Raw genomic sequence first — 13,959 nt, 5'->3', positions numbered from 1 at the left:
AAAAAAAAAAAAAAAATTGAGAGCTTGTTGGAACTTTCTCTGCAATCTATTTTGTAGGATTGTTAATAAAGATTATTTTTTTATTTATAGATACAACTACTGCAGAATAATATAGCAGTCTTTTTTTATTTCCTCTTTTTTTATGTTTATTAACTTTTGTTTTAAGTTCAATAACATTATGTGCCTCAACAGTATTTTTTGTTCTAATATATAACAATTCTATTAATGAAGAAAAGTTTTGACGCTTATGTGGTTGATATTGTTTTTTCTATTTTACTTTATTAATGCTGTTAGAGGTTTTTAAAAAAAACCTTTTTTAAAACATTTTTTTGTTTGAACAGTAAGTATAGATAAAGAATTTTGAGTTTTGATTTAAAAAGAAGTTTTTTTAGGTTTTAGTTTATGTCTTTAAATTCTTTGAAGATTTTTTTTTTCCCCATAAAAGTTCCATAAAAATGTTTGAAAGTCTTACCAATGATGTGTATAAATTTTTAAATAATTTTACATTTCAATTAATGAATATTTATTCAAGCATCCAGCTTAGGTTAGCTTTTGGCACAGCTTTTTTCATTGGATTTCCATTTCAAGAGAAAGAGGCAATTTTTATGATTCTTGTTTTATGTCATAAAAATATTTATCGTAATTGTCAACTGTTATCAACCATCACTACTCTCTGCTTCCTTTCATTAATTAGGAAGAAAGACATATAATTTCTTTGATAGCATATGCTTCAAGTTTTAAGTTTATGTGAAGGAGGAAGGGCAATATGTGGTACTAAATTAAACAATTAAAAAAAAAATTAAATTAATTAATTGCCAAGTTTTGAAATTGCCATATGAAATAAATTTAAAAAATCACATTGTTCAGTTTTAGAATTTTGAGAAAAGCTATTTTGAACTAAATGAATTTCCAACTTTGGAATTGAGAATGTTTAGTAAATATGTCTCATTGCCTCATAATTGAGATCTACCAAGAAATAGTCAATGGATAATAATAATTTGGCTTTATTAAATCAAATATGACAAGTCTATAATTTATAATTAAATAAAAAAAAATATTTGAGATGTCATAAATATTCGGCAATTTAATAAAAAAGGCGTTTAATTGTCTTTCCCATTTAAGTTAAACCATGCTTTAAGTTCAGGTTGTCGTAAAAATATCATTTTTAATAAATTTATAGTTCTTTGTGCTAAATAGCATTTTCTGAAAATTCCTCAGAAGTGCATGATATACCTGAGCTGGTTTTTTTTCAATTTTTCTGAATGGTTTGAAGAGTGTGAAACTTTTATGCATAACCGTAGTTAAGATATTTGGTGTAACAGTCTACAAATAATGTGTACTGTGACACAACCTATTTATAAATGCCCACAGTATAGTTGACTTATGCACTACAACAAAGCTGGTTAGAACCCTCAAAATAGTTAAATGTTGAGGAATATTTTGCCGAATATTTGTGGCATCTCTAATAAATATAGAAAATGAATGTCATTTTCAGCTTTTATGGTGGTATTGATTTTATTGAATTTAATTCTAAAAGTTTCAGAGATGTTGAAGATTTATTTTTCCTTTGACTTCCATTGATTAACATTTCATAAAAAAATCTGTTTACATGAAAATTTTGTTCAAAGTTTGTATTTTTTGTATCTTAATAAAAAAAACATATTTACACAGTTACATCTTCATTTGTTTATCTTTCTACTTAACTTGTGTATACATCAGTTATATTCTTTTAAAGTTGGTTAATTTTATATTTAAGAACAGAAAATGTTTATTTTACGAAGCATAGTTCTTTATAAGATCTGAGGACTGCAAATAACTATTTGACTTGAACATTGATATGGCTAACAATCTGAAACAGAGGATGACATACTGTCGTGTGTGTAACATCCAATACTTTAGTAGTTACTGGATGTTACTAGTAGTTACTTTTCTTTTTTTAGGATTTACTTCCTTTCTTTTTAATTGTAATAGTGTAAAAGGAAATTCATTAAAAATTGTCTTTAATAAACAACACTCTTTTTTTTTTTTCAATAACCCTGGGTTCATCTATATATATAACATCTATGAATTTATTAAAGATCTCATATTACTTCTAGTTTGAACCAGGGAAGAATAATAGGTACAAAAAGGTTTTTATTTTAAAATTATTTGACAATTTTTATTATTATTAAATCCATTTATATAAGGTTATTTACAATTCGCAAAACAATGCAATTTATTAAATCTATCATATAAGATTATTTGCAATAATCTAAATCTGTCAGCAGATTTTTAAATCTGAGTTGACTTAAGTTAGTTTTATATTTTTTATTTAGTTGATACATAATTGCTTTTAATAAAGATTTTTTGTAATTATTGTTATTGTTATTATTTTAGGTTTTATTTTATCTCATTACCAATTTATTTTTATTAAAACAGGTTATCTTAAATCTGTCTTATCATACTGTTTTAAAAAAAAAAAATGTATATGAAAACTGTAAATGATAATAATAAATAATAATAATAATAATATAAAGAATTTAGCAGAGTAACTAACATAAACCCTGCTATGATAAATGTCACTTCTTTTTTTGTTTTAAAAGTTCAGTTCTAGCTGATTTTTAAAGTCATTGTCTTATACGGCAAATACATATGGGGTTTGCGAGAGAATTCCAGTTAGACGCAATGCGTTTGCAGAAGAAGAACTCTCTTCGCACACATTTAGCTCTGCCTGATGTTGAAGTTGATGGCATTGTTCCTTTAGGCCTCTGGCTGGTCTCTGCACACTCTGTGCTAGAGCTAGTGGATTCAGTCTACAATGCTTGACTTTGTTGAAGCCATAATACATTTTGAAGTATTAGATAAGATTGCCTCTATACTGACTTTCAGTAATTGAATGTTGATAGGAGCTTGTTTTTGACAATAACTAAGAGGGATGAGATGAGGTGTTTAAGTTGAATTAGATAGTTGAGATGAGGTTCAAGCTCATAACTCTTCCTTGTACTGCTTCAAGAGTGTCAATGTCTCTGCATTAATATGGATTCCATGCAGAAACTTGAAAATGCTTAACTCAAGGTGTAGTCATACATAAGTTTTTTATAGTATACAAAAGCTGTTGACATACCAAAAGTGGAAAGTTCTTTTCAGCATACCTAGCACAACTTGGTTCCACCACTTGAGTTGGTTATTGACAATGATGCCAAGGTCACTCTCAGAGTAGGTCTTGTCGAGGCTGTGGTTGTTACCAAGGTGGTCATTCAAGAACCCAAATTTAATAAATAAGGCTAAAGATCTTTGCAGTCTTTGGCCTTGTTTATTAAAGCATAAAGAGTTTGAGGGTTGTTTTTACATTTACTAATGATGCTTTGTTCATGTGAACAGAGAACTTTATAAACAAGTTTTTTGACATTGCAAGAGGTTTTGTTAAACGCTGGTTTTACAAGATGCTTTGGTCACATGGTGATGCAAAGAGACTTTTACTTGGTACAGCAGAAACTTTTACTACTAATGCATAGCACTGGTCAACTGTTAGGTAACCAAATTCCAGAACCCAATCGGAAACTTTGAAGTAGCTGATCATGTTTTTAAAGTTGGTATGTTTATAAATAAAATGTTTTCAGTTTTTGTCTGGTGTTTAAATAAAACGCCTTGATTAAAATTAGTGGATCGCATGTTTGTGGTTTATTTTAAAGGATCCAAATGGAGGTATGATTTTTACATTAAAGATATGTTGGATCATATAAAAATACATGGTCAAGTTGATTTTTGGGAATTTTAGTTTTTAAATGAACTGAATAAATAAGCAGTCTTAAACAGTTTCAAGGAATGCGCTTACCTGTGAATTTGTATTGGTAGAGTACCCACCTGAGCTGTTCCACTTGATTTTTGGGTGGTTGAAGTCTCCAACAATTAGTGCGATAGTGGTGTAGTGGTAGAGAGCTTGTCTCATAAGTGAGAAGTTTTAAGTTCAATCCCCACCACGTCTCTGGTAATACCGTGTAGTAGTAACTTGTTTCTCCCCACAGTGGCCTTGTATGTCAAAATTCGCATTTCAGAGTTATAGAGTTGAGAGAGGGTTGTAATCACCAATTAAGTTGCTTCCCCAACTGTAGTGGTCTTTATGGCCTTGGGGAGGAGAACTAACAAAAATAAATAAATAAATTATGAGTTAAGTGAAATATTTTTGCTTGACTAGAAAAGATGCTTGGTTAATAGTCATGTTTATGATTTTGTTAAAATAAAATAATTTATTATTAACTTTGAAATAAACTAAAGATTGAAAATATTCTGATTTTATTGTTTATGTGTTTAATGAGTTTTCAGCAGTGTAAAAGATTTTATAATAAATATCTTATGATAAATGTGTCTATATAGTAAGGGAGGTCGATTTTGTCCTTTTTTTAAAAATTTTACTTGCTTTGCCCTCAGATAGTTAAAGAATCGTGTCAGAAAATTGAAACCATAATCCTTTTTTTTTCAAATTTTTTGGAAAGGATTAGAAAAATTTAGTAAAAACTTCAGTTTAAATAAAAAATTATGTTACAATTAAGAAAAGAGTATTTTATAACTTTAGTTTAATTAAGAGTGATTTTATAACTTTCCAGTTTTTTTTATGAGAACTAATTTTTTTTTAAGCTCTTTCCTCATTTAAAATAGGAATGTTTTTGTCACATTACCACATGCAAATCACAAACAAAAATTTACAATTATCACTAAAGTTATATTTAGAAACCGCATAACATACATAACACAAGACGTTGATATTTTTCCTCAAAATGAAAAACTGCGGTTTCACTAGTTAATTCAATTTTAGTTTGCACCTATTAACTACTTTTTTTAATTATAAAACATTTTAATATGTTAAATATACTATATATTATTTGCTATATAATACATTACAGCAGCATATGGTATGGACAATGGTAGGAGAAGTAGGGAAGCAGAATTTGATCCCCAACAGTTAAATGTAAAACCTTGAAGATATATGAACAAAGTTGAAGATAAAAAAACCTTGGAGTATATTAACAAAGTTAGATTGATAGCTCAATTTAAACTATTACTTGTTTCTCTTTTTTTTTTAAATTTTTTTAATTTATCTTTATATAAATGAAGCACAAAGCGCGCTCACCTAAATTTAACACACTAAACCCAATTATACAACCTTAAATTCCGATCTAGAGCTCAAGGCTAAGAAAATTATTTAGTTATCAAAAACCTTTTAGCTCCATGGGTGCAAAGGTCCTGCAGACCAGATCTGCCTTAGATTCCTCATAGATAGAATAAATCTTCCAAATATTACTGAACAAAATAATAAAATTTTGCAACAATTTATTCTTGGTGTGGGTAAAATAAAACTTATTTTAACAAGTGCATGCTTTTTAATTATTAGTATTATAATTTGATATATCAATATGCATTATAAAATATGGGATGTGGAGAAAGTTAAAACAATAAATATTTATGCATTATAATCTTTTTTAGAATTAAGCTTTCTTTTCATTCGACTTTTTTGTTTTCCTAATACTAAGCCATGCCTGTTTTGTAAAGAATAAGCTTTTTTTGAAACTTTAGAAATAAGCTATACAGCACACTCAACAGACTGAATGTGTAATGGAAAGTCCCACCCAAGCAAACTAAGATCTGGTTTGCATTCAATCATATTTTGAAGTTACTGAAAAGATAAGCTCTTAGTAGCAGGAGGCTCATAGATTAGTTGATAATCAGAGACTAGCTCTTTTCTTGTATCACACTCAATATTCAAATTTTCTATGTTAGGAATTTTGTTAACTCTAATGCCACCATTGATTTTATCAACTGGGGCAGCTGGAGGATTGTCTCGACATTTTAATATCAGCTTAACTGCTCTAGTTCATTCATATTCCAAATCATCTACAAGGAGGGATAAAAGAAAGTTTTCTGGGAGAAGGCTCTAAGCATTTTTTATAACAACAGGTAGTATTATGTCTTGCATAGGTTGGTTTAATGTTTTTATTCTTTTCAATGTTGTGTGTAAAACTCTTGGACCTTCAGTAAAGTTTTCAGATTTCCTAATTTCAAACTAAGTTGGACCATACTCTGTTTGTATGTACTTAACAATTTCTTTAAGAACTAGAGTAAGTTGTTCTGTTCTTGAGTACAAAACTAAAATTCATATTGCTAATAGCATATGTGGATTTATAGCACCTAAATTTACATAGATACTTTTTTCTTTTGACAATAAATTAAAATTAGAGTAACAAATAAGAGTAAGTATATAAATTTAGACTACAGATTAATTTAAATTTATATTTATTTAAGTTGTGCTTACCTGAACTTATGCCACATATATATTCGAGTGATAACCTTTGATCAAATTATTAGTCATTGATCACACTCTGTTCTGGAACAACTAAACAAGTCAAAACAGGTTCAAATTTGGCAATAGGTTTATTATGATGATCTTGTGCAGCAGCTTTTAATATTTCACCATAAAATGTTGTTGGAGTGTTTGTACTGCCAATGAGATGTTTTATAAAATGGGGCAAAAGTAACTCATTGCAGTGAAGTGCACAACCAATTTTATGAATTATTCTGCTAACTTTTTGTTCAAGACTGGCACAAAGTCCAGTTTTATAGCCAGTGTTGACATTTGTACTATTCAAAACAATTCGTGACATAGACTCAACACTGTTGTAAACACTTCATAAGCAGACAGTGCTAAACTGTCTCCTATTCCATTTAAAATGTCTCTATATGTAAGATATTTTCCTTTCATTACTCCTGATTCTGCTGTAAAACTTAGATGGTGAACCTTTTCAATTAATTTTTTTTTGCTTAGGTTATCAGATGATATACTGTGATAAACTAAACTACCTTTATTGTCTTTACTATCACAACCAATACAAGTTAAATTTTGGACTACAATATCATGTTCAGCAACAGACTACAGGCAAACCCTTTTTTTAGCTCTATCCATTTTACTTTTATCCAAAACATCAGTTTCGTCAGTTTTTGTAATGATGTCAAGATCAAGAACAGTCCATTTCCAAGAATATATATATATATGCTTTTAATTTTTATTAAAACTTATATCTTTTAAATAATTATTTACTTCAAAATACAAAAAAATGCTTATTAGAAAAACTTTTAATCAGAAAAATATAAATTTATTTTTACACTGAATCAGACAATATTAACATCAAATGCAGACGATTTGCCAATATCAGAAAAAGTAACTGCAACGCTTTTTGGACGCTCTACTAATTTTCTTTTTTCTTTTTTTACAGCACTACCATCTGTTGGACCTGACTGAATGTTTCCTTTTGTATTAACTCTTGACCTTAAGGTCTTTGATGTATTCTCTTTCCTTAAGTGGAATCTGAATAAATTGAAACAAAATATCATAGATTTAGCAAAAGGAAACTAGCACTACTTTTAGAAACTTATATAACTACTTTAAGAAGAAAGTTTAAAGAAACTAGTAAAGTAAAAAGAAAGTAGAAAAAAAAAGTAGAAAGTATGTAGAGAAACTTTAGAAGAAGTTAAAAAAACCTATTCCTAAGCTCTCTGGGGGACAAACACATACAAAATGTTTTTTATTACATATTAAATTTTTGCATTTCACTCCATCATCATAGCAGGGAACTTCGTCTAAATTACATCTGCAGGTAGATATGTCATAAAGGTTTTCCAATACACTATATGCAGCAGTTTGAGGTTTTTTTTTTCTCCTTTTTTCCATTAATAAGTTTTATTGTGTTATATGTTTTAACCAGTTTTTAATAAATTGACACATTTTTTTATCACGCGCAATTTTGGGTTTACATTTAGCCAAATGTTTACAAGTTCTTTTAAAGTTTTATCAATTATCAAATTTCTTTTTTTTAAATTCAGACTGCACGAAATAAAAGTATCTATAAATGCCTCCATATATTGGTAAAAGACGAGCAGGAAAATCACTTTTTGAACCTCCAATGAAATTTTTAGTAGTTTGTCGTGTTTTTGGAGCCATTTTACAACAAGTTTTAAGGCACAGCTATGTTTAACAGCTCTTTATGTAAACTCTTAACAACACTTTATGTTTAACAGCTCACTTATTTACAATGTTTTTTAAACATATTTTTCCCATGTTTGTTATTTTCTTTTGAATTGCGAATGTTGTAAAAAATGAACAAATTTGTACTTATAAACCTTAATGCAAAAAAATTGATTCAACTTTTTAGATACACATAATTTAGTACACATAAATTTATGTGTAAAAAACTTGAGTAAGTTTAAATAAAAGTATGCAATATTTTACTATATTATATTATGCTAGATTGTCTTATATTTGGGAAGTCTTGAATGATGATGGTGAATGGCCTGAAGAGTTATTACAAGAAAATTCAACGACAACTGGGTTTAAAAACTCTTATCTTGTAATAAATGTTGAAACATTATTGGATTCAAAAAATTACACTTTTATATTAAAAGTTGGATATATTGAGTCTCCCTATAAAGCTTTGTTTAAAATTAAAAAACAAACATCATCTTTGCCTCATCCAGGAACTTGTTTTGTAAGGTAACATAATTTTATTAAAGAGGTTGAAAAATCTTTTTTTTTTTTTTTTTTTTTTAAATAGTATAATATTTTTACATTATTAGTAATAATACTAATTGTTATAACTAAAAATTTATACAATTATTATATGACTAAAATCTTTTATCCAAGAAAATGTTTCTCATGTTGTTGTTTTTTACATTATTAGTAATATGAAAAATGCTGAAAAACTTTTGCAAGAAAATGTTTATCTGCTTATTTTAAAATAGTTTTTTCTGATTATAAAAATTTATAACATGTTATAGGGGTATTCAGCTCTCGGAATCAGGAAAAATAAGGTATAACCTCTTTTAGGTTAGCATAAGGTTGGCAAAAAATTTAGATAGAGGGTTCAACAAATTATGAAATTTAGAGAAAAACTGAATGTTCGCTAACTGTTCTATCAAACTTTGGCATTTGCTTAAAAACTCGACAAATAACTAAACTGCTGTTTTTTTATTTTATCTTAATCAATTTATTTAAAACTAAAAAAATGTGTTAGTTTTTCGGTTTTTATTTTAATTGCAATATCAAGGATTTGAATAAAAAAGTTTTTTTGTTGCTTTTTTATATTGTTAGTTTATTTATAATTTAATAAAAATGTTTTCCCATTTTTATCTTAACTATTTAATTTAAAATTCAATTTTATTTATTTAGAATTAAATTGCGGTAGTAGTGTAGTAGTAAAGCGCTCGCTTCATAAGCGAGAGGTTCCGAGTTCAATCCCCACCACGTCCCTGGTAGTACTGAGCTCAACTTGTTTCTCCGCGCAGGGGTTTTGTTTGTCAAGGTTTGTGTTTGAGGGTTATAGAGTGGAGAGAGGGTTATAACCACTATTAAGTAGCCTCCTCGTCTGTAGTACCCTTCTCGGCCTTAAGGAGGTGAACAAAAAAAGAAAAAAAAATTAAATTCTAAATAAAGTAGTTATAAATAAAGTAATATAATAAAAACAAATTCATTTAAAAAACACAAAATTAAAACAATTATTTGATTATTAAATAAAACATTCTTTTTAATGTTGTGTACTTTAATTAATTAGTTCAGAGTTTAATAAAAAAGTTTGTTTTGTCATTTTTTTTTTTTAAATATGTTATTCAAAATTTGAAGAAAGTATTATTTTTTCTCTTAGAATTTCAACTATTTTATTTAGAATTTAGAGAAAATGTTTGTTTTACCATTTTTATTAAATTATTTTATCCAAAATTTAATTAAAATGTTTTTTTGGTTAGTTTTTTAACTTTATTTTAAACTTAATTAAAACGTTTATTTTGTGGTTTTTATTTTAATTATCTTATTTGAAATTTAAATAAAGCATTTGTTTTGCCTTTTTAAATTTATTTGAAACAGCAAATAGATAGGTTTTAAAATTTCGAGGTCTGCAAAAACGCCAAATGTCAACCCTAATTCCAAGAACCTAATTCTAACCCTAATTACATAGACCAAATTTTATTTTTCAATTTTTTATTTATATTTTATTTATATTATTTAGAATATTTGTGTTGTTTAATAAAAACCATGTAATAATATGTATTATATATTATTATATATTTTAAAATCTTGTCTCAATAAAATCAATAATCTTACTCAAAAGTATAAATAATATTTATACTTTATATTTATATATAAATATTATTTATACTGGGTATTTATACTTTATATTTATAGTTGGGTTTTTGATTTTATCGAGTTAACAATAACTTTTACATTATACAATAAATACATTAAACTATAATACTCTTATAAAAATTTGTATTTAAATAGTTGAAACTTGAACTATTAGTAATGTTGTATAATGATATGACATAAGCTGAATTTGCAACAGTTTAATGAGGAGTGCTTTTACAGCACTAAGTATTTTTGCAAACCAAAATAATGATTGAAAACTATTGAATGATTTTTGCAAACCAAAATAATGATTGAAAATAATGATTGAACTTCGCTCTTCTAATTTTAGAAAAAACATTAATAACTCTAGTTTTCTCACTTGCTTTGAGCACTTCTTTTAAAAATAATTTTTAGACAATAAAGTCTTTCTAAAAGTGAAAAAGAAGTTCACAAAAATACTTATGATTTTAAGGCATTAAAACAAAAATGAAATTCAAAAATGGTCATTATCAATATCATTATAGTTCTATCATTATCATCTTCACTTTTATCGCACTTCAAAAAATTTGTATTTGTTTTTATTTTTTAACTAATACAACAGGAGTTTTGTTGCTCATGTAACCAAGTCTTCTATCTTAAGGAATTATTTGTCTGTGACAATTTTAATAGCCAGTTTTCAATGGCTTTTGTTGGATCGTATCATTTCATATGTATATGAAAATTAAATATAATAATTTAGTAATTATTTAAATCTCTAATTAAAATCTGTTTGTTAAAAAAAAGTACTAAATTATTAGCCAAAATTGAAATGTTTTTAAAACTAATTTGTTGTAAAAAGTAAATTTAATGGTTAAACTGTATATTGTTAAACAGTATTTAATAATGATACAAAAATTTAAATAACATAAAAGTTATAACTGTATATAGTATAAACATAGTATAAATATATCAAATATTTGAATTTATTAAATAATAAAATCTCAAATTAAAATCGTTTATTTTTAAAGTCTCAAAGTGAGAGAGCAACAAAATAAGTTTTATAACTCGGATTTTGATTGGAGTTTGTTCTTTTTATGTAAATTTTAACTGAAAAAGTCATTAACTTTTAATGACTTTTAAATTTATAGTTTAAAGTTAAAGAGTGACAAAACAATTTTATAAGATTCAAGTTTGTTCTTTAAAAGTAAATTTTAACTGCTGCCTTGAACATTTTAATTTCATTACTAAATGTTAATCATTGAAATTTCTGTAAATATTACTTGAAAAAATTTAAATTTTAAAAACCACTAAAACTGTAATGTACATTGAAGTATTTTTTAACGAATTTATGTCTATAATTTTTCTCTAAATGCATAGAAAAAGTTAGTAAAATGTTTAATGTTTATCCATTTATTTAACCATAAAATCAAAAATTACAAATTTAATTATAAATTACGAAGTTAGGTTCAGTGTCACTCATATAGTTAAAAACTAATCAATGGAGTGACACCTTAATAAAATAAACAAAATTAAAAAAAATTAAAACAAGGAAATAATAAAGAAATTAAAACACAAGTAATAAAAAAAAGTAATATGAACAATAATGTTAAAAAATTCAGAATAAAAATATAAAGGAGTAAAGCTCAGGAAAATGAAAAAAAAAAAGAGAGAATGAATGGGTGAGGTAAGATGAGTGAGAAAAAAATGTAAGAAAAAACAAAAAATTTCAATCACATAAGTTCAGAAGGATAGAAAGAGAGGAAAAAATTTTCGCAGAAAAATATAAAAAAGCAAAATAAAGGCAAACTTAAATAAAAAAATATATACACACACTACTACATACAATATTAAAGCCTATATTACGCATTAAATTGATTGGTTAAACAAAAGTAAATATCAAGATATAGAAAAAGCAACAGCAACTAACACTGCTCTGAAATTTGACCGCCAGGTTAAAGCTAGTTTCAATTAAAAAATTTTGATTTATTTAGTCTCTACTAATATATATTAATTGGAAACAATTAAGTTTAAAATCAAAATCCCATGTTAAATAACAAAAAAAGTAAAAAAATCCCTTTAATTTGGGGGAGGGGGGTATTTTTTACATGGTCACCAGTTCTGAACTCCAAAAGATTTTATGATGAAATTTGAAATCTAATGATGAGTTTTGATGTTATTCAAGGTAGCCTTGAAAAAATTATAAAATCTTATTGGCCTATATTATGGTATTTTAGAAAAAAAACAAGGTGATTTACAATAATATGTATTTTCCATGTAGTTTTTAATGTTAATCCCTTTATTTTTACATCATGGATTTCATTTTGTATAGATTTAAAAACCTCAGCAAAGTTGTTGATAATTGATTTGAACTCTGGGTTCAAATGTCTTCTAAAAGCTGTATCTTTTACCAATTTAAAAGCTTGCAAACAATTTATTACAGATAATATCAAGTGTTGGCATTTTGGGATGTCCTTTATCACAGCTTGTTTAAGACAATCTAAGTATTTTGTTTGAGTTATTTCCATCCCATCCATCTCCATGGTATCCTTGAAAAATAATATGATACAAGAACAGCCAGATTTTAAATCCAGGATCATAGATAAATAATAAAACTTTGCCTAAAACTCTGACTGCTCCCATTATTAAATGCAATACTGGCTGAGCAATTTTATGAATAATAAATGTTTCAGGATTCTTATCTTGATAAATCAATCTTTTATTAATCACATTGGTATAATTTGACATTTTTTTTGTTGGACATCCATCATTATTATATTTATACAGTAATTTGAATAGGATTACCACCTGTTGATAAATTAAATATTGCTCGTTGTTTTAAATTTTTGTTCTCCAATTTATTCTTAATAATAATTGAAGCCACTTGTTCTGTCTGTAATGCACCAAAACCAAAGGCTAAACCAGTAAGATTTGTAACTGCCTGACTTTTACAGCAATTATGAGCCCTTTCAGCACCTAAAAAAAAACTAAAGCATTAAAAAACTTACATAAAAAATAAAAAATAAATTAATCAAGTTATTTGAAATTTACTTAATATATATGTATATATATTAGGGTGATGCATAAAAATAAAATTTCAAAATAAGAAAGTCTCATCTTCTAGTATTGTTACAAGTAATATAAAAAAATTAAATAAAAATTTTAGCTTTTTAAAATGATATTTAGGGGTAGCTCAATAGGTTTGAAATTTTACACGGAAACTGTTTCATGAACTTTTTTTGAAAAAATAATATCACTGCCAGGCCACATATTTTGCATTAACAATATGTATTAATCAAGCTAATTTAATCATATTAATTAACAAATTTGAAATTAATAACAGTACTGAAAGTCTATGACTAAAATTCTTTAAATCCGAGAAAGTCAATTCAATTCAGAGTACTCTCCTGATGTCCCTTAAAATGTAATAATTTTTTTGCCATTTTGAATTGTTCTCTGTGTTGTTGCACAATGTGCAGAAAAAGTTTTCTCTGCTTCTCGTTCTTGGTCAGTATTTCATTATACTGTGTGATTAAAGCTACAACTCTTTCAGCACAGTCATTAACAATTCTCAATCCATTCACTCTGTCTTTAGCCTTTTTGTACATGTCATCTTGTACTTGATGTAGTGTCAAAGCACAATCCAACAATTTCTTTTTTTACTCTCCATTCTGTTAAGCTAGAAACTGTGGCATCCGTCATTGATGCACCTGTTCCGGTCACAAGTTTGGGAACTCTAAGCAACTTTTCCGTATTTTCTCCCATTACCAAAATTGCTAAACGATCGACTTTTTCCAAAATCGAACTTGTAATGTCTGGTAGTAATTTGTTGTCTCAATGTA

The 13,959-nt window shown here is 26.7% G+C and overlaps 1 protein-coding gene across 2 annotated transcripts in view; it reads left to right on the top strand.

Moving 5' to 3' along the window:
* Positions 1 to 13,959, top strand: part of LOC100197148 (polycystin-1-like protein 2) — a 212,699-nt gene that overhangs the window by 96,639 nt on the left and 102,101 nt on the right. For both annotated transcript variants that reach the window (XM_065816396.1, XM_065816397.1), the window contains exon 19: positions 8,276 to 8,518. In XM_065816396.1, coding sequence (XP_065672468.1) covers positions 8,276 to 8,518 — 243 coding nt within the window. The remainder of the gene's footprint in view (positions 1 to 8,275; positions 8,519 to 13,959) is intronic.

Source organism: Hydra vulgaris, chromosome 13, assembly GCF_038396675.1.
Source record: "Hydra vulgaris chromosome 13, alternate assembly HydraT2T_AEP".
NCBI classification, from domain to species: domain Eukaryota; kingdom Metazoa; phylum Cnidaria; class Hydrozoa; order Anthoathecata; family Hydridae; genus Hydra; species Hydra vulgaris.
This window is presented reverse-complemented; position numbering and strand designations above follow the sequence as displayed.